Raw genomic sequence first — 21,659 nt, 5'->3', positions numbered from 1 at the left:
TCAGGTGTGATCTCCCCACCTCTACGCCCCTTTATTACCCCCCTCACCCTCAGGTGTGATCCCCGCCTCTACGCCCCTTTATTACCCCCCTCACCCTCAGGTGTGATCCCCCCGCCTCTACGCCCCTTTATTACCCCCCTCACCGTCAGGTGTGATCCCCCCGCCTCTACGCCCCTTTATTACCCCCCTCACCCTCAGGTGTGATCTCCCCGCCTCTACGCCCCTTTATTACCCCCCTCACCCTCAGGTGTGATCTCCCCGCCTCTACGCCCCTTTATTACCCCCCTCACCCTCAGGTGTGATCTCCCCGCCCCTTTATTACCCCCCTCACCTTCAGGTGTGATCCCCCCCACCTCTACGTTCCTTTATTACCCCCCTCACCCTCAGGTGTGATCTCTACGCCCCTTTATTACCCCCCTCACCTTCAGGTGTGATCCCCCACCTCTACGTTCCTTTATTACCCCCCTCACCCTCAGGTGTGATCCCCCCGCCTCTACGCCCCTTTATTACCCCCCTCACCCTCAGGTGTGATCTCCCCGCCTCTACGCCCCTTTATTACCCCCCTCACCCTCAGGTGTGATCTCCCCGCCCCTTTATTACCCCCCTCACCTTCAGGTGTGATCCCCCCCACCTCTACGTTCCTTTATTACCCCCCTCACCCTCAGGTGTGATCCCCCCGCCTCTACGCCCCTTTATTACCCCCCTCACCCTCAGGTGTGATCTCCCCGCCTCTACGCCCCTTTATTACCCCCCTCACCCTCAGGTGTGATTCCCCCCGCCTCTACGCCCCTTTATTACCCCCCTCACCTTCAGGTGTGATCCCCCCGCCTCTACGCCCCTTTATTACCCCCCTCACCCTCAGGTGTGATCCCCCCGCCTCTACGCCCCTTTATTACCCCCCTCACCCTCAGGTGTGATCTCTCCGCCCCTTTATTACCCCCCTCACCTTCAGGTGTGATCTCCCCGCCTTTAAGCCCCTTTATTACCCCCCTCACCCTCAGGTGTGATCCCCCCGCCTCTACGCCCCTTTACTACCCCCCTCACCCTCAGGTGTGATCTCCCCGCCTCTACGCCCCTTTATTACCCCCCTCACCCTCAGGTGTGATTCCCCCCGCCTCTACGCCCCTTTATTACCCCCCTCACCTTCAGGTGTGATCCCCCCGCCTCTACGCCCCTTTATTACCCCCCTCACCCTCAGGTGTGATCCCCCCGCCTCTACGCCCCTTTATTACCCCCCTCACCCTCAGGTGTGATCTCTCCGCCCCTTTATTACCCCCCTCACCTTCAGGTGTGATCTCCCCGCCTTTAAGCCCCTTTATTACCCCCCTCACCCTCAGGTGTGATCCCCCCGCCTCTACGCCCCTTTACTACCCCCCTCACCCTCAGGTGTGATCTCCCCGCCTCTACGCCCCTTTATTACCCCCCTCCTGCAATCCCACGATCTTCTGATTCTGGGTGCCCGCGAGAGCTGCCACCGACCTCCCCCGGGTGCCTGCGAGAGCCGCCAACGACCTCCCCCGGGTGTCCACCTCCTGAGCTTCCCGGGATCCGCGAGAGCTGCCTCTAAGCTCCTGCCATCCCACGACGCTCTTCTTCTGACTTGCCAGCCTGGTGAGACGTCCCATTGGCATCATACGCCAGGCTATGCCCCACCAGTGACATCATGCTGCACTGATGACATCACACTGACGGTATCACACCAGTCTATGCTTCTCTGATGACATCATGACGAACCCAAGAGTGGCGGCTGCCAGTTGGTTGGAGGCAGCACCTCTCCCGCTGCTCCAATAGGCCCCGATTTCCCGTTTCTGCGCCTCCAGCTCGCCCGCCCTCCTCTAGCCCCCATGTTGTGGCACCCGTCAGTAATGTGCCTGTGCGAGGCCTGGTGAAGAGCGGCGCTGCCCAGGGCACGGAGGCTGAGGAGCGGGGGACACTGTTGGGTCAGAGACCCGCGGGTGGTCCGCACATTGCAGGCCAGACTCACATCGTGAGACACAGAGGTGTGAATCTGATCAAAGGGTCTTTGTATCACTTAACCCTTTCCCGACTGTTTCAATTCACAACAAATTGATTTGATGCAAATGTAATTTTCCGGTTGAGTTAAAATCTCCGGAAAGTTGCTGATCTCCGCTCGTGGTCCGTGGACTCGGCGATGGCTTTGTTGGGTGTGATTGGTCACACACCGTCCCGTCCACATTGCTATACGGGGGCTTCTGTTTGTTTTATAGGACTTGTACTATTGAACAAACTCTTTTATTGTATCAAATAATGTTCTGAAAGCTGGAGAAAAAGTGCGGAGAAATGGTGAAAATAAACATGTAATTCCGCCGTTTGTTTTTAGGCGGCTTTGCTTCTACGGCGTTTATTGAGCAGTAAAACTGACCTGGAAACCTGATTCTCCTCCACGTCAGTGCGATTATAAATATATCCGACCTCAAACATTAATTTTTTTTTATGGCCGTAACTATTCCGGTAAATCTCATTCTGCAGATCTGGCTCTTGTTTGTGTGCACATTGTAACGAAGCCTGCAGCTCCGGTGCAGCTGTACCAGAGGGGGGATATTGGGGTTTTGGTTGCTGGGACATTGTCTTTAGGGCTTCACAGCGCCTTTGGCAGCAGAAGGGTCAGATGGCCAAAAATTACTTTTATGCTGCTGCTACATCGTAATGTAAGTGATACAACAAGATGGCCCCCCAAGAATATTATTCAGGGCACAGAATGTTTAGTTCAAACATATAAAGTTTATTTATCCATAAGTAGAAACTTCATTTAAAAAAAAAAAAAACATACATGATACAAAAACTTGGGCAAATACCTCCAATCCAAGAAAACAACCGGTTTGTTTTATAACAAATGCTATGCAGGCTCAGAATATATCCTTGCAAGGACACCGCTTCAATTTTAAGTTTCTAAAGTGCCAATGGGCATGAGTACATATCTATGTGCAGAGATTTACTACTTGGCTATAATAATGCTTATATGCGCCCCTGGAAGAAGAATCTATCGGAACGCGCGTAGGGGTACCTGGTGTTGTAGCCACACAGAGAGAAAAGAAAAAAAGCACGTCCGCACAGCTGCGCTCACTCAAAGTGCCGAATCATAAAGCCTTAACCATGCTCCCGGTCCCTGCTGACTAGTTGGTGGTGCAGTGTCCGAGGTAAGAAAGCAGTAAATGTCCATATATAAGAAGAAAAAGAGGAACGCACTCACCAAACTTGTAAAATCCAGTCATAGTAACATAGTTAGTAAGGCCGAAAAAAGACATTTGTCCATCCAGTTCAGCCTATATTCATAAATAAATACCCAGATCTACGTCCTTCTACAGAACCTAATAATTGTATGATACAATATTGTTCTGCTCCAGGAAGACATCCAGGCCTCTCTTGAACCCCTCGACTGAGTTCGCCATCACCACCTCCTCAGGCAAGCAATTCCAGATTCTCACTGCCCTAACAGTAAAGAATCCTCTTCTATGTTGGTGGAAAAACCTTCTCTCCTCCAGACGCAAAGAATGCCCCCTTGTGCCCGTCACCTTCCTTGGTATAAACAGATCCTCAGCGAGATATTTGTATTGTCCCCTTATATACTTATACATGGTTATTAGATCGCCCCTCAGTCGTCTTTTTTCTAGACTAAATAATCCTAATTTCGCTAATCTATCTGGGTATTGTAGTTCTCCCATCCCCTTTATTAATTTTGTTGCCCTCCTTTGTACTCTCTCTAGTTCCATTATATCCTTCCTGAGCACCGGTGCCCAAAACTGGACACAGTACTCCATGTGCGGTCTAACTAGGGATTTGTACAGAGGCAGTATAATGCTCTCATCATGTGTATCCAGACCTCTTTTAATGCACCCCATGATCCTGTTTGCCTTGGCAGCTGCTGCCTGGCACTGGCTGCTCCAGGTAAGTTTATCATTAACTAGGATCCCCAAGTCCTTCTCCCTGTCAGATTTACCCAGTGGTTTCCCGTTCAGTGTGTAATGGTGATATTGATTCCCTCTTCCCATGTGTATAACCTTACATTTATCATTGTTAAACCTCATCTGCCACCTTTCAGCCCAAGTTTCCAACTTATCCAGATCCATCTGTAGCAGAATACTATCTTCTCTTGTATTAACTGCTTTACATAGTTTTGTATCATCTGCAAATATCGATATTTTACTGTGTAAACCTTCTACCAGATCATTAATGAATATGTTGAAGAGAACAGGTCCCAATACTGACCCCTGCGGTACCCCACTGGTCACAGCGACCCAGTTAGAGACTATACCATTTATAACCACCCTCTGCTTTCTATCACTAAGCCAGTTACTAACCCATTTACACACAATTTCCCCCAGACCAAGCATTCTCATTTTGTGTACCAACCTCTTGTGCGGCACGGTATCAAACGCTTTGGAAAAATCGAGATATACCACGTCCAATGACTCACCGTGGTCCAGTCTATAGCTTACCTCTTCATAAAAACTGATTAGATTGGTTTGACAGGAGCGATTTCTCATAAACCCATGCTGATATGGAGTTAAACAGTTATTCTCATTGAGATAATCCAGAATAACATCCCTCAGAAACCCTTCAAATATTTTACCAACAATAGAGGTTAGACTTACTGGCCTATAATTTCCAGGTTCACTTTTAGAGCCCTTTTTGAATATTGGCACCACATTTGCTATGCGCCAGTCCTGCGGAACAGACCCTGTCGCTATAGAGTCACTAAAAATAAGAAATAATGGTTTATCTATTACATTACTTAGTTCTCTTAGTACTCGTGGGTGTATGCCATCCGGACCCGGAGATTTATCTATTTTAATCTTATTTAGCCGGTTTCGCACCTCTTCTTGGGTTAGATTGGTGACCCTTAATATAGGGTTTTCATTGTTTCTTGGGATTTCACCTAGCATTTCATTTTCCACCGTGAATACCGTGGAGAAGAAGGTGTTTAATATGTTAGCTTTTTCCTCGTCATCTACAACCATTCTTTCCTCACTATTTTTTAAGGGGCCTACATTTTCAGTTTTTATTCTTTTACTATTGATATAGTTGAAGAACAGTTTGGGATTAGTTTTACTCTCCTTAGCAATGTGCTTCTCTGTTTCCTTTTTGGCAGCTTTAATTAGTTTTTTAGATAAAGTATTTTTCTCCCTATAGTTTTTTAGAGCTTCAATGGTGCCATCCTGCTTTAGTAGTGCAAATGCTTTCTTTTTACTGTTAATTGCCTGTCTTACTTCTTTGTTTAGCCACATTGGGTTTTTCCTATTTCTAGTCCTTTTATTCCCACAAGGTATAAACCGCTTACACTGCCTATTTAGGATGTTCTTAAACATTTCCCATTTATTATCTGTATTCTTATTTCTGAGGATATTGTCCCAGTCTACCAGATTAAGGGCATCTCTAAGCTGTTCAAACTTTGCCTTCCTAAAGTTCAATGTTTTTGTGACTCCCTGACAAGTCCCCCTAGTGAAAGACAGGTGAAACTGTACAATATTGTGGTCGCTATTTCCTAAATGCCCGACCACCTGCAGATTTGTTATTCTGTCAGGTCTATTAGATAGTATTAGGTCTAAAAGTGCTGCTCCTCTGGTTGGATTCTGCACCAATTGTGAAAGATAATTTTTCTTGGTTATTAGCAGAAACCTGTTGCCTTTATGGGTTTCACAGGTTTCTGTTTCCCAGTTAATATCCGGGTAGTTAAAGTCCCCCATAACCAGGACCTCATTATGGGTTGCAGCTTCATCTATCTGCTTTAGAAGTAGACTTTCCATGCTTTCTGTTATATTTGGGGGTTTTTAATTAATTAACGCATGGACAGACTTAGCAGGGAGGGGTGTGGAGGATGACGGACAACGGCCGTTTCGCGCTGCAGGTATTTGCACAAGTTTTTGTATCATGTATGTTTTTTTTTTAAAAAAAATGAAGTTTCTACTTATGGATAAATAAACTTTTTATGTTTGAACTAAACATTCTGTGCCCTGAATAATATTCTTGGAGGGCCATCTTGTTGTTTCAGATCTTTTGAATGTGTTCCGATAAGATTTATATGGACTAATATGTATAAATCGTAATGTAAGTGAATGGGGGGGCACAATATAACTGGTGAAGCAATGCGACCAGCAAGCTGCAGAAAACTGTCAGAACCCGGGGGATTTTTTTGCAATTTGCTTGTTGTGGTCGCAGTATTAGGTGCAATGTAACCACTCCATTCTCCAACAATCACAGATTCAAATTCCCCAGGGGAACGAAAAAGTAAAGATAAACATTTAATAAAAAAGTGAACACTTTTTTTTTTTTTTTTTTTATATACAAAGATCTGAAATTTAAAAAAAAAAAAACAAACAAACATAAGTAGAAAAAAAAAATTGTAATTTTGGTATCAATGCTTCAGATCCGGAAAATCACGTTGCCACATTTGTCATTTTTATTGCTGAATGAAGAATGGGAAAAATGAAACTTTAAATGGGTATTCCCATCTCCAAGATCCCATCTCAATATGTAGTGGGTATAATATTGGCAAATACCTCCAATTAGAAATGTAAGCGAGTTCTCCTGATTCATGTATCCACGGTTACGACCAGTAGCAGCTAATTGTTATTATGAATGGTCGTAACCAAGGATACTTAAGATGCTGCATTGCCCTGCCCATGGGGTAAGGGACATGGCGAATTAGAAGAACTATGCTACATTTATCATTTCAGGTATATTATGTATTATTATTTTTATTAATAATATTCCTACTACATATTGAGATACGATCTTGGAGATAGGAAGTTATCACATTTGGAAGAAGGGGTTGAAAAAAAAAAAGTAAAATGGCTCAGACTAGAAATGGGTTAATGCCCGATCACTGACCCTCAATACCTTGGATGGGTATTGTGCCCCCCTCCCAGTTCTCCTCTAGACAGGACCACCACGCGGAGGTGTTTAGGTGGAGCAGTGGTCGAGCAATCACCCTACTGCTCCCTTCAGTAGATGGGACTTGGGGCCACCTCTGGTGGATGTTGGGGCCACCTCTGGTGGATGTTGGGGCCGTAAGCGATCAGATGATAGTTTGGGGTCTCCTCTTGTGTGATCTGCAGTGTATGGTTTCCGGGTCTCTGATCTTTCCGTATTCTGTGCAGGACGTCTGCCGGTGACTCAGACATGCAGTCTTGTGATTGCGTAAGGTGTGGTGTGAAGTTCTGCTGATGTTGGAAGGTGCACAGGACGGCCGGGACTCCGCACTCCTCCACCTGCTGCTGCTGCTGGAAAATGCCGCCCGCCGTCTGCATCCTGCTCCTGGTATGGACGGTGGCGGGGCTGCGGGACTCTCCCACCAAAGACATCGTTCAGAAGGACGCCGACTTCAATCAGGATTATAACGACACGGTCAACAGTGACCTGCAGAACATATATGCCTTCAATCACACCATGCTGAGGAACAAGGTAAGGGCGACCATCGAGAAGCGGGGTGCACTGCGGCTGTTGTGGCCCGGTATCCTTGTACTGCCGTGATCCCACTGATTGCTTAAAGAAGCCCCCCCAGACATGTCACTGTGTGCCACATCATGATCGATGTCCCCCACTTGTACTTTTGTATGGACAGATAGATTAGTCTCTCTATGGCTACGTTCACACTAGCGTTGTGCGCCGCTGCGTCGGCGACACACAACGCACCGAAAAACGCGTGCAAACGCACGCAAAAACGCTGCGTTTTTCGACGCGTGCGTCGTTTTTTGACGAAAATCGGACGCAAGAAAAATGCAACTTGTTGCGTTTTCTTGGTCCGACGCTAGCGTCAAAAAAGACGCACGTGTCGGAAAACGCAACAAGCAAAAACGCATGTGTCCCCCATGTTAAACATAGAGGCGCATGACGCGTGCGTCGCCGCTGTGTCGCCCGACGCTAAGGCGACGCACACTAGCAGAACGCTAGTGTGAACGTAGCCTATCCTTGTTTGTTTGTTTGTTTGTTTTTTGCAAAATGGTCACTTTTTGAAAAAAGTCATGATGCAATAGGGATAGAAAGGGGAAACTAAGATTAGGTTTGTGACACTATCTACAAATTATGGATCTGATGAAAAGGAGATGAGAATCGGGGAAAATATTTAATTTCCACAAAAACTAATATTAGAGACACAGCAGAAAGTCGGTGTGTTTAGATTTGGACCTATGGTCACCAAAAGGGCCATGTTTATTCCCTTCAGAATACAGCAGGAGTCCACGTAATTGTCTGTGGGACAGAAGGAGGAAGCCGGCGCTGCACTCTCCGTCAGTCCTATAGAGATGAAAGGCGTAAGAGTAGAGCGTGCGGACTCCTGATCCATTCAGATAGTACATACATAGTGCCACAGACTCTGGATCGGTGATAACTAGTGATGAGTGTGCTGGGATCGGGTGTTACCGAGCATCCTCGGGCGCTAAGTGTCTCCGGCGTGCTCAAAAAATATGTTTGACACGGATTCAAGGATTGTGATGAATAAGAAAATGCTCACACGAAATTTGAGTAAACTAAGCTGAATTTACTTAATAAATGATGAGATTAAACAATAAAGTAAAATAAATACATGCGCATTATTCATACATTACATTATTATGGTAGAAGTCATCAAGCGGTCTGTCTCTCTCTTCCCCAAGGTTCCAATCCTCTTTTTATATCTTATACTGCCCAATGTATCTCCGTAAAAAAACGTTGATATTCATTGGAATGCCAGGAAGAAACCTCCTTAAAACTGGTCAGTTACTGACAACTAATAGCATGGTCATTTACTAATAACAAATACTTTTACTACGGTAATAACAAAAAACTGGTCATTTATTAAACAACAAATGACGTTTGTTATCTGGTTGGACATTTAAACTTCAATGACCTCCTGTGAACTCCATGAAAGTAAGAAAATATATATATATATCTAAATCTATCTATGTAACTGATTGAAATCCTATCAATAATTAGTATTAATTAATTAATTGGAGTGTTGAAACCATTAAAAATAACTCTTACTACACAGACACATGGATGGCCTGTTAGGGCACTAATAGGCTGGGCCCTGGATTTTCAGGTCCAGTTAAGAGTAAAAATCTGTTTTTTATATATTTATATTTTTATGAAGAGGAAGAGCCCCCTACATATCGTCCGTTTGGATTGAATTTGGGGAATGTAGCTGCTGTGGGATTCTGCTGTTATACGGCAGATTGCTCCGTGGATTACAGCTCAGGATCACGATTACTATTAGATAATGACTTTTATTCTGCGCTGAATAAACCCGTCCGTCAGTCTGTCGTGCTGCTGGACATGTTTTCTGCCTTAAGAGCATTTACATCTGTTAGTAAAGATTTGCTGGGAAATGTCTGAATTTATATTTATGTGAAGCCACCCACAGACCTCCCCAAAGCACGAGCAGATCATTAACTCAAAACTAGAAATAAAGATTAAACAAGAACCACAAGACGGATTTCATCACCAGGTGTCATTGTAATCCGTATAACGGCGCCGACCTGACACTGCCTGTAGTTACTGTGCACAATCCCGCTGACAGGGGCACTTTAAAGGAATTATCCATCAAGCAACCCCAACTTAATAAATTCATAGCTGCTGAGAACAAATAATTTTTGTTCCTCCATAAACAATCCAATCACCCGATGAGCAGAATTTTACTTGTTTGTTGGACGAATGCCAACATGTTAACACCTATGAACTCTCATCTGTGCTGCCTGTATTTATATATGTGGATGCTACATGCGCGGAGCACACTGCCCCCCGTGTGCGCGGAGCACACTGCCCCCGTGTGCGCGGAGCACACTGCCCCCCGTGTGCGCGGAGCACACTGCCCCCCGTGTGCGCGGAGCACACTGCCCCCCGTGTGTGCGGAGCCCACTGCACATACAGGTTTATTTTAGACAAAAAAGTGAAATTTTAATCCTTAAGCATCATCCTGGTGTTCTAAAATCCCTACGACAACACTTCCTGTCCTGTGATGTTGTGGGGTCGCTCGGGTGGTCCCTAGTAGAAATGTTAACCTTAATGCCTTGGAAGTTCTGTCTGGTAACTACACATTTTAGAAATTAAGAAAGTCCACTGACCATAATGACATTTTATGGATGTGATTATTTTTGTTTTAGTCTGATAGCAAACCCATCATGAATATCCGAAGAATGAAGCCTGCAGGGGGCGCCATGCTGCTGTTATATGGTGATTACAAGGGTTTAACATCTTCATTCCCAATTTCCACCCAGCCTTCTTCCAAGAGCCATAACACTTTTATTTTCTGTCCATATAGTCGTATGAGGGCTTGTTTTTTACAGGATAAGTTGTACTTTTGAACAACACCATTCATTCTACCACATAATGTACAGAAAGACGGGAGAAAGATTCCTAGTGCGTTGAAATTGCAAAAGGCGTGTAATTCCACAATTGTTTTTTCTCCTTCGCCTCATTGGGGGACACGGGACCATGGGTGTTATGCTGCTGCCACTAGGAGGACACTAAGTATTAAGTAAACACAAAGAGTTAACTCCTCCTCTGCAGTATACACCCCTTGACTGGCCACCCAGTTCTTGCTTAGTGTCTTTAGGAGGCACTTGGGTCTGTTCTCAGACCCCAACGTTTTTTATTTTTGTTTTTGTTTTTTTCTGTAAATTTTTTATTTTTTAATTAACGGAGTGAAGGGGGCGACGGATTCCTTCTCAGGGTCCGCTCTCCCTCGAACCATCAACAGGCGAGCACGGCGAGTATACCTCCCCGTACCTCTCCTGCGACAATTGGGGCACGCCTAACCTATTCCAGGGCGACTGTTCCTATACGGTCCCGATCTCCCCCTGTAAGATGGCGAGCACATAGAGTATACCTCTTATGTGCATCTCCCGGGCTCCTTCACAATTAAGCCCTCACTTGTTGGCGTCATGTAGTCCCCACGGTAGCCGTAGGTCCGCCGCGGCAGGGACATCCGTAAGTCCCCTGCGGCAAGCACAAATCAGGATACTCTCCATCCCCCGGCATAGGGAGGATTGATTGAGCTGGAGGTGGCTCCCTCCTCGGTGAGTATTACTCTTCCTCATGCTGCCGGCGTGGGAAGGTGCCGCCAGCCGGCTCCACTAATTTAGTCCCCGACTTCTTCAGCCGGACTAGGCCGCAATTCAAAAATCCCGCCCACTACTGGAGCCCTGCCCACTACTCAGGCGCTTCTCGCACTGAATGAGAAGAGCCCTGGAAATCTCGGCGCCATCTTGGGACTCCACTGCTGCAGGGAAATACAGCCGAAAATGCTACTTTCCTCTCTTCCTCCCCAGGGACACCAGCACAGGACCGTGGGTAAGCTGCTCCACTCCATAGGGAAAAGCTTAACCTCTTCTCTGCACCCATAGCCCTGCTATTAGCAGCTTACTGGAGAATATACATACACTATTTCTCAATCTAAGGAGGCTAAAAGGGGCAATAAAAAGCACACTGTGTTTTTTACTTCATGTGCCACTTGCAATTCTGCGTTGCCACAATACCCCTTTGTGCCAGAACTGTGACCCGGCCTGTGCGCAGCCGCCTTCTGCCGCCACCTCCAATGTCTCCACTGACCCCCGTCCAGCCTAACTCTCCTGAGTGGGCCGCATCCTTGTCACATTCAATGGATTCCTTGGTCAAGGCATTGGACTCTTTCCGAGGATCCTCCTTAAGCCAGAACTCACCTACGTCTGTTGCGACGGAATCTGGCGCGGGGCCGTCCGACCACAGGGGGCGTACCGTACTACGGGAATCTTGGGGTGCCAGAAAAAGAACCCTTCCCTCATCTCCCGTCCATACTCGAGCTTCAGCATCTGAGCTCATCTTCTCGCTCCCCCGAGGGTCGCAGCGCACATGACTCAGAATACAAGTCGGAGGAATCTTTAACCCAAGACTCCTCTATCGGTCAGGAGACACTTGACTACCTTATTGAGGCATTCATTTCTTCCCCAGCAAAAACCTGCCCGGCCTTTTTGGAATCAACAGCAGTTTCAATTCCGGTCCTTTCGTAACAACTCCAGTTGGTCCCCCTCTTCCCCTGGTTTGGGACGGCGGAAAAAGAGAAATCCCCAGGTCTCATACAGACCAAACCATTCCTGGAAACCCAGACCTTCTGGCCCTAAGGCATCTGCATCCCTTAAACCTTCTACACAATGACTCGTCGGCGTGCCAGGCAGACGCCTTCTTTCGTTCCGTCAAAATTGGCTCTCGGTCATTCACGACGAGTGGGCCAGAGAGCTCGTGTCTTCCGGATACAAAATCGAGTTTTCTTCCATTCCCCCCCCCGCGCTTCTTCCTGTCTTCTTCCCCCAAATCAAGGGCGTCACATCTTCTTCAGGCCAATTTTTCCCTCTCATCAGCAATTCCTGCGCTTCGCAGTCCAAGAAGAACACTCCCAGTTTGTGGCCTTGCCCTTCGGACTCGCCACCTCCCCCAGAGTCTTCACGAAGGTCATGGCCATTCTTCACGCTCGGAGAGTGGTAGTTCTTCCGTATCTGGACGATCTATTAATCAAGGGTCCGTCCCATTCTGCCTGCAAGGAGTCTGTAAGTATCACCGTGGATGCTCTTTCTCGCCTGGGTTGGAAAATCAACTTCGAGAGATCATCATCTCCAGTGCCGGCTCAGCAAATCTGCTTCCTGGGCACGATTTTGGACTCTTCCCACAGGTTAGTCATTCTCCCTCCAGAGAAGGTCTTGTCCTTACAACAGGGAGCGCGCAAGCTCTCCTGCCCAGTCCCTTACTCCATTCGCTTCGCGATACGCATCCTCGGGAAAATGGTTGCGGTGATGGAATCTGTTCCATTTGCGCAGTTCCATCTCCGTCCCCTGCAACAGGCGCTGCTCTTAGCCTGGGACAGGAGTCCGTTTTCTCTCGACCGTCGTTTTCGCCTGTCCCCACAGGTCAGGCAGACCCTCAGGTGGTGGACGCTACAGTCCTCCCTGAACCAAGGGAAGTCCTTTCTCCCAGTGCGCTGGTTGGTGGTGACCACTGACGCCAGCCTTTTGGGCTGGGGCGCAGTTTTCAATCACCACACGGCACAAGGTTGTTGGTCCACAAGAGTCGCGTCTTCAAATCAATATCTTGGAGATTCGAGCGATCACACTTGCCTTACGCAACTTTTACCACCTTCTCGCAGGCCATCCCATCAGAATCCAATCCGACAATGCCACAAGCCGTGGCGTATATCAACCGGCAAGGGGGAACCCGTAGCAGGGCAGCCATGCTCGAAGTCTCCCACATCCTGCACTGGGCCAAGACCAATCACTCGCTCATCTCGGCGATCCACATACCGGGTGTGGAGAATTGGGAAGTGGACTTCCTCAGTCGCCAAGGTCTTGCCTCGGGTGAGTGGTCCCTCTATCTGGAAGTATTCCAGCAGATTTGTCTTCACTGGGGGACGCTGGATGTGGATCTTATGGGCTCAACAACCAGGTTCCCCAGTTCATTGCTCGATCCCGCGATCCTTGCGCCATCGGGGCAGATGCTCTGGTCCTGTCGTGGCATCGGTTCCCGCTGCCATACATATTTCCGCCTCTTCGTTTGCTCCCGAGAGTCATCAAGAAGATCAGGGCAGAGGGAAGACCGGTGATCCTCGTCGCGCTGGACTGGCGGCGCCGAGCATGGTACGCGGAACTCGTCCAAATGGTCGCCGACATCCCCTGGCGGCTTCCAGATCACATGGATCTTCTCTCTTCGGGCCCGATTTTGTCACCAGAACTCCAGGGCACTGTCTTTGACGGCGTGGCCGTTGAATCCTGGATTTTAGCCCAAGCCGGTTTCTCTCAAGGGGTTTCTACCATGATTCGCGCTAGGAAACCCGTATCCATGCGCATTTATCATCGCACCTGGCGCATCTACTTTTCATGGTGCAATGCCCATGGACGTTTTCCTCTGGTTTTTTCCATTCTGGAGTTTCTCCAGTCAGGTTTAGAGTCAGGCCTTGCCCTAGGCTCGCTCAAGGGACAAGTGTCCGCATTGTCTGTTCTATTCCAACGAAATATCGCTTCCAGACTGCCGGTTAAGACATTCATCCAAGGAGTCTCCCAGGTGGTCCCTCCCTATAGAATGCCTTTGGCGTCATGGGATCTTAACTTAGTTCTCGGTGTTCTTCAGGGGGTCCCTTTCGAACCATTGCAGGACATCTCTCACCCTCCTTTCATGGAAGGTGGTCTTTCTCGTGGCGATTACATCAATCAGGAGAGTTTGAGTTGGTGGCCCTCTCTTGCCAACCCCCTTTTCTGATTTTTCACCCAGACAAGGTAGTTTTGAGAACCTCTCCCTCTTTCCTACCTAAAGTCGTCTCCTCCTTTCATCTAAATGAGGACATTTGTCTTGCCGTCATTCAGTCCAGCACCAACCCATCGTATCGAGAAAGCTCTCCATACTCTGGTTGTGGTTAGAGCTCTTGGGCTGTACATATCTCGCACGGCTCCCTTCCGTAAGTCTGATGTCCTGTTCGTGCTTCCGGAGGGACATAGGAAAGGTCTACCCACCTCAAAGGCCACTCCAGCCAAGTGGATTCGCTCCACTAATCAGGAATCCTACCGCATCAGGAACATCCCTGTCCCAGCAGGGATTAAGGCGCATTCAACTCGATCGGTCGGTGCTTCTTGGGCCATTCAGCACCAGGCTTCAGCACAACAGCTTTGTAAAGCTGCGACTAAGTGCTTCGTGAAGGTATGCAGACTGGACCATCACGTTCATACCCAGGCTTTAGCAGACTCTGCCCTTGGCAGGCGCATTCTGCAGACAGCGGTACCTCAGTAGGCCAGTGGTACATGGGGTTTTAGCAGTGCCATTGCTCCCCACCCAGGGACTGCTTTAGGACGTCCCATGGTCCTGTGTCCCCCAATGAGGCTTAGGAGAAAAGGAGCTTTTTGTGAACTCACTGTAAAATCTTTTTCTTCGAGCCAATCATTGGGGGACACAGCACCCACCCTGTTAGCCTATTGGCTGGTTGTTGTTGTGGTTTGTTCCTCAGTTTTTGACACAGTTTTTCTTTATACTCCTACTGCTTTACTACCGAACTGGGTCGTTACTGGCCAGTCAAGGGGTGTATACTGCAGAGGAGGAGTTAGTTCTTTGTGTTTTACTTAGTGTCCTCCTCCTAGTGACAAGCAGCATAACACCCATGGTCCTGTGTCCCCCCAATGATTGGCTCGGAGAAAAAGATTTTACGGTGAGTAAACAAAAATCTCCGTTTTTTGTTTGTTTGTTTGTTTTTAGTATGCAGATGCCAAACATGTATAGTTTATTATTGTTATTTCAGTGGTGAAAAAAAAAAATATTTTGTTGCCATTCTCCAAGACACATAGCACTTTCATTTTTGGGATCCAGAGCTGTGTGAGGGCTTATTTTTTGCGCATCGAGCTGTCGTTTTAACTGATGCCATATTGGAGTAGATACAATGTTTTGATCACCTTTTATTGCATTTTTTTTTTTTTTTCCCCTCATTACTCCATTTACCGATCAGATTAATTTACCGCACTTTATATTTTGTTAGATCGGACCTTGATGAATGCAGCAACACCAAATGTGTATTTTTTTTTTTATTTTTTTCATTGTTTTTAATGCGGTCATCAGTGTAAACCCCCAAAGGATTAGGGGCCCTGGACAGTTGCCCATCTGCCTTCCCCGAACGCCGTGTCTGGATCCAGGACGACCTGTGGCTCACATGGGAATTTCCAGCGACACTGGCCGTATTGTTCTCTCTCCAGGAAGTACGAGTTCTGTCTTCCATGGAGTTTTGTGCATCTTAACCTTTTATTGATTTTGACTTGGCAGCTGCTGCAGAAAATCTTTATTTACACTTGCAAGTAAATTTTGTTAAATGTGAAGGAAGCAGACATTATATTGCTGTGACGACGGACGATTTCTCTACATAATAGAGAAGCATTTCAGCAATGCTTCCTGGTGGTAATCACATTTTCTTATAGGCAATGTTATGTTGTGTTCAACCTAAGCTTCCTGGTTCACTCACAGCATCTCTGCTAAAGATGGAAATCTATCTGATCTTGTACTGTTGTTTTATTGTAAAAGTTCCTTATATTATCAGAGAAGTATACTTTATTCACTTATGAGCCTTTTCTCCTCCCCAAATCCATCTGTCAAAGTATGATGCACTGCCAAATCACTGAGGGATCAGATTACAGCTTCAGTATGGATAGATGAGTAGAGCGACTGATACTAGAAAGCAGTAGCACTCTCATTATGTAAGTGTTTTCTCACTCCATATCCGGATTCACAGCTACACTGCTCAGTGCTGTTGTAAAATGTCCTCTGTGTTGCGGCTTCTTTTTTGAACAGACAGGAGAGCAGGAATCCCTTCTGTCTGTGTGCGCCGTGTATGGGAGACATCATGGCAGCTCAAAGTAGAGTGGAAATCCTGGTGACAACTGAAGGATACAGTCGGGCGCAATGATTTATTTAGTAGTATGACTGCACGTTTTCTGCATTTTTTTTGCCTTTAGACTGAAGGAGTCCGAGTGTCCGTCAAGGTGCTGTCTGACCAGAAAGGACCACCGCTGCTCTTCGTTGTCCGGCAGAAGGAGGCGGTAGTGTCTTTCCAAGTGCCGCTGACCCTCAGGGGACTGTAAGTGGCCACCATTGCTCTTAGAGCTGCACCATATACCACGGCCCCCTGTTTGTCCACTTTTGGCCTTACTTGTGCTCCCAATTTCTCTTTACGCAGGTACCAGCGTAACTACCAATATCAGGATGTCGGACGCACGCTGTGCCAGCCGCCCACCCGGGCAGAGTCTAAGACCGAGTACTTCTTCGTGGACGTCTCTACGTTGTCTGAGAAGAACGCGACATACTTCCTGCGCGTTACACACGTCGACAGCTTCGTGTTGCGGTGAGGCTCCGCGTCCCTCCTGACTTTTTAGGTTGTGTCTGATGGGGCGCACTTCATCAGATTCTGTTTTTTATACTTGTAGGACTGAAGAACGGTTCAGTTTTAATGCAACTCCTGCTCAGCCTCAGGTATAAATTAATGGGGGATGAATTTCACGTGTGTGATTGGTGTACTTACTTTGATAATCCATGTTGGAATGGATGTATAATTCTTCTTAAAACTTTAACCACAATCTCCACCTACCCAGCCTAATTAACAGCTCCTCAGTGTCCCTCCTCCCTGCTGAGCCTGATTGATGGCTCAATCTCTGACCACCCGGCTTTATGGACAGCTCCTCAATGTCCTTCCTCTCTGCCACTGAACATCCTCCCATCTAATTTGTCAGCTCCTCATTGTCCCTCCTCCGTGCTGCTGCTGAGATCTCTCACAGCTCAGTACAATCTGCAGCAATCAGTCTGGGTGGATGGAGTCTGATTACACATTAACTTTTTAACTTTTCTAGCTGGACTTCTTTTAATATCGGGTTTCTACAGCAAACCTGACGTGGCTTCCACTATAAGTACATTAGCCTCCTCAGGTCTAAAATATCTGTTAAATAATGTATGCAGTTTCTATTGTGAAATCTAGCGACAGATACACTTTAACTTGTGTTTTGGGCACTGCAATCATTACGATGTCACTTCTTTCGGGAATAATAATGTTTTTGGGGAAGTGAACAACCCTTTTAGTGTACCCTGCTTTACACCATCCTTCGTGTTCATTGATCTTTTTATTAATTAGAAATGTCTGATTGGCAATGTCAGATATCCGGTGCCAGTACATTAGCGGTTTGGTGGGAGCTGCACCCCTCGGTAATCGGTGCAATTGCATTTTTGAAGGGGTTTGACGCTTCTTCTATTCTGTGTTGTCTTTTTGCAGTACTTTAAGTATGTTTTCCCACTGGAGGTCGACTCTGTGATTGTGAAAGTCACGTCCCCGTCTGCATTTCCTTGCTCGGTCATCTCAATACAAGATATTCAGGTACGTACCCTGGAAATATATCGCTCAGATATTCGGAAGGTCCTCAAACATGCATATTTATTTTGTTAAAGGTTATTTATTTTTTTAAAACCCCTTTACAACATATGCAGAAACCCCACCCTATGCCTCTCATATTAAATTTCCTGTGAATGCCGGCTTGTGGCTGACGTTCATAGGAGATCATAGTTTTTGCTTTACAGAGGTGCTGAATCTCTGCTACTGTGTGTTTAGCACAGGCGATCGGACGTTCACGGCTTCGAGACCCCCTAAGGGGACTACTGAAGTCAATAAAAATTGTGAAAAAATAGTTTTTAAAAATAAAGAAAAAAAAGTTCATATCAACCCCATTGAAAATAAAACCATTAAAAAAAATACACATTTGGTATCGATGAATCTGATCAGTAAATAGCATAACGAGAAAAAAAAAACACAAACACCAGAACTAAGTATTTATTGGCTGCTGCAACATTGCAATAAAAGGTGATCAAAATATCATATCTACCCTACATGATATATCATTGGGGACGCCCTCATTACCTTTAGACCAATGGTCCCAATATATATTTTTCCAGATCTGCTGATTTTTGGAGGGATCTGTCCACCGTCTGGTGTGGATTAAGTTCTGTTGAGGGAGAGGCTGCCCTTGTTTTTTGTTTTTTTTGTTTTTTTTTTCTTTTTTTCTTTTTTTTTGGGATTGTGCATCCTCAGCAGCAACCTTCATCCAGGGTTAGAAAAGCTCTGCAGTCTTAGATTTTGATAATATTGTTTGCAGAGTTGGTCAATAAGTGTCTTTCTTATCGCCAAGGATGTGACCTTCTCCTTTCTTTTCTTTCAGTGTCCAGTCTATGACCTTGACAATAACGTGGCTTTTATCGGCATGTATCAGACAATGACCAAGCAGGCGGCCATCACCGTCCAGGTACGTCTCCTTCCCGGTCCTTTCACACCTCTATAGAGAAGCCTTGTCCAGGAAGCTACTTTTGGTGCACACCCCGGTCTAATATGTGCAGGATCGGTCCTGATTCTCATTATTTGTAAGGGATCACATATAAGGTGGGCTTCAAACAGATTTATAGTCAAGTGGACTTTGCTGATATCCACCATATAGTGACAGGTCGCCTAAATTTTTTTTTTTTTTTTTGTTAATCTGACACTACTTGCATTCATATATTCTAGAGAAAAGATTTCAACAAAGGCGGCTTCTATGTCGTGGTTGTTGTGAAGACGGAGGATGAGGCTTGTGGTGGGGGTCTGCCCTATTACCCATTAGACCCAGGTAAACCTTGCGCGCTCACTCTCAGCCCTTGTCTTGGTTGTTTTTCTTTTTTCACTAATGCTTAGATTATTTTTCAGATACCCCCGTGGAGCACGGAGACCGTCAGAAGACCCTGGACGTCTTGGTCAGCCCCGCCACCAGCAGTATGTACACTGAGTTCATGATCAGTTACACCAGGGGTGTATATACTGCCCCCATTATCTGCCCCTCTATTCATGCTGTATGGGTGCAGAGCACTGTGCTCCGCTTTTTCTGTCAGCGCCATAGAGAATGAATGGAACGGCACCCAGGTGTCCTCTGACCTGCGCCATTTTTATAACTGGTCTTAAAAAGGACTCATTTTGACAATTGTTCGGTAAGGTTTCACCTTTCCTTTAAGTCCCATAGTGCCGAATCCAATGGGCCCTCTTACCTTCTTTAGTCCCGGAGGACCCCTATTAAAGGGATCACTAATCTTTCATTCTTACTGTAACTACGTTCTGTGTACAACCTGTGATAAGTGGGAGATGCCAACCTGTTACCCATGCGTTTTTGGTTTTTTTTTTCCCCTCAGAGACCACATATGTCGGGGGCATGCTGTTCTGTCTGGGGGTGTTCCTGTCCTTCTACCTCTTTGCACTCCTTGTATACTGCTGGGAGCAGTGGAGGTAAGAAAGGAACAATGGTGATGATGTATATATCTGTATCCGTATATATGCCCCCGTCTATTCTGAGCGTGGTGTGGGGGGGGCTGCCATCAGTCTGGGAGGAGCAGGGTACATTGGAGGAAATGCCGAAAGCAGCTGGGTTCCCGATCCCATGCTGCAGAGGATTTTCGGCATTGACCCCATATATGAGTAAATTGCACAAGTCCCTATAAGATACTTTCTCCTAATATGTGTCGTCTTCATCAAGCAGAAAGAATAAGAAAGCCGGCCTGCTTCACTCCGCAGGAGCCTTGAACGATGAGACAGGTAATAATCCGCCATGGATCTCTGCTGCGGACATGTTGTATTTGCCCTCTCCTTTTGATTACTCTCTTCTTTTAGCATTTTGCTATCCCTCAGTTATACCTCCTGGTAATGTAGGAGTAAACTGGATGTTACCATTTATCTTCTCTCTGGCGCTGTTTATTCAGTGGTGACATAAGGGGCGAGAGAAATGGGAACAACCAGGTGTAAATCTCTTCCTACGTTTCCGTTAGGAATAACCGGAAAACGTCAAATGTGGAATTAAAATATTTCTTGAAATGGGCAGGAGCGCTCGTTGCAATTCAGTCTGCGGTCAGCAACCTGCGGCACAACAAGTGTCCTGCAACTACATCCCCCGGCGTGTGATTGTTGGGACATGCTGGGAGTTGTAGTCTTATTACAGCCGGATTGCCGACCCTCAGTATTGGATCTCCTTCTGTATGTTAATAACTATTTTATTTTTTGCTTTTACTGCTTGCCATTTCCAGCCTCTCTGCTCGGTAAGAGATTTGGGGGTCCGCGGCAGTCAGTGGGGAAACCTGCATGCAGCGTCCATTTTCCGGCTCACTCCCATGCCAGTCGATGCCAAAGTACCAGTGTGACTAATATATGACGCCTCCAAACTTGTCTATCGATCCCTGTAGATTTATCATTTACTAACCCCAGTCCACGCTTGTCACTGCTGGTGACGGGGACGGCCTTTGTATCTGGAGGAATCGCTTTCTGTAAACTTCCAAAAGTTTCCAAAGTTGTTTTCTGCAGCTGGATTTTTATCTATGATCTTAAAAATGCTACATAAATTACAAGAAGATGTGAAATAAAATATATGATAGGGGTTTTCAGGATGACGATATTCTGGAGCTGTCAATAATAGGCGAGGATGGCAGGTGGTAGATCCCCATTGATTGAGCATAGTCCTGGACAACCCCTTTAAATGTGGCTGGTTGTTATGACCGGATCAGCTTTCCATTTGGCTTTAGGATTTGTTCAGGTTTTTTTTTTTTTTTTTTTTTATAATTCTGGTTTTGCAGATGGAGAATCCAAAATCGATGAGATTTTTATCCAATTTTCTTCACCCGCTGAAAAAAAAAAATGTAGCAAATCTACATCAAAATCTGAATTTAACACATGCGGATGGAGGCGCCGCAGATCCCCAGTGAAATTGGCGATCTGCAACATCAAACTTGTAGGTGTGAACGCACGCCAACTAAATGTTACCATGTCTTGTATCCTGGAACATTTCTGATAATTGTGCAGCATTTCTTAGGTGGATAAAAATCCAAAAATCCTGCTGTGGTTCGTTCTTTGCCCCCTATCCTCCATGTGAACATAGGCGGCAGTGTTTTGTATACTGGATGCCATCTTTCTGCTCGTCCTTCCCTGTGTGTAAATTTTGTACTTTCCCGTTCTGCTTTCACGGATTTGTCTCCTCTTTCAGGGAAGTCGTCCATAGATCAGAGATACGATGGTTGTAGTTATGGCTCCATAGGTAAGAAGACCTCACTGCTGAAGGGTGGGGGTGAGACTTCATGTGATGCAGCAATTTTATTTGTGGTGTTCAGGGTAATTATATGGTAATATCACT

General features: G+C 46.4%; 1 protein-coding gene across 7 annotated transcripts in view; it reads left to right on the top strand.

Moving 5' to 3' along the window:
- The window catches only part of SIDT2 (SID1 transmembrane family member 2), a 47,610-nt gene that overhangs the window by 3,322 nt on the left and 22,629 nt on the right, over window positions 1–21,659 (top strand). For 2 of the 7 annotated variants that reach the window (XM_069741441.1, XM_069741437.1), the window contains exons 2-13: window positions 7,119–7,422; window positions 16,443–16,564; window positions 16,664–16,828; window positions 16,911–16,956; window positions 17,747–17,848; window positions 18,684–18,767; window positions 19,025–19,124; window positions 19,202–19,267; window positions 19,678–19,771; window positions 20,022–20,077; window positions 20,563–20,574; window positions 21,513–21,563. In XM_069741441.1, coding sequence (XP_069597542.1) covers window positions 7,249–7,422; window positions 16,443–16,564; window positions 16,664–16,828; window positions 16,911–16,956; window positions 17,747–17,848; window positions 18,684–18,767; window positions 19,025–19,124; window positions 19,202–19,267; window positions 19,678–19,771; window positions 20,022–20,077; window positions 20,563–20,574; window positions 21,513–21,563 — 1,072 coding nt within the window. In that variant the 5' untranslated portion in view covers window positions 7,119–7,248. Of the gene's footprint in view, window positions 1–7,118; window positions 7,423–16,442; window positions 16,565–16,663; window positions 16,829–16,910; window positions 16,957–17,746; window positions 17,849–18,683; window positions 18,768–19,024; window positions 19,125–19,201; window positions 19,268–19,677; window positions 19,772–20,018; window positions 20,078–20,562; window positions 20,575–21,512; window positions 21,564–21,659 lie in introns of all 7 variants that reach the window. The other 5 variants (XM_069741440.1, XM_069741435.1, XM_069741442.1 and 2 more) reach the window with 3 other exon arrangements.

The sequence above is a fragment of the Ranitomeya imitator genome, chromosome 10 (assembly GCF_032444005.1).
Source record: "Ranitomeya imitator isolate aRanImi1 chromosome 10, aRanImi1.pri, whole genome shotgun sequence".
NCBI lineage: Eukaryota > Metazoa > Chordata > Amphibia > Anura > Dendrobatidae > Ranitomeya > Ranitomeya imitator.
The sequence above is the reverse complement of the archived record's forward strand: the minus strand, read 5'-3'. Positions and strand labels throughout refer to the sequence as shown.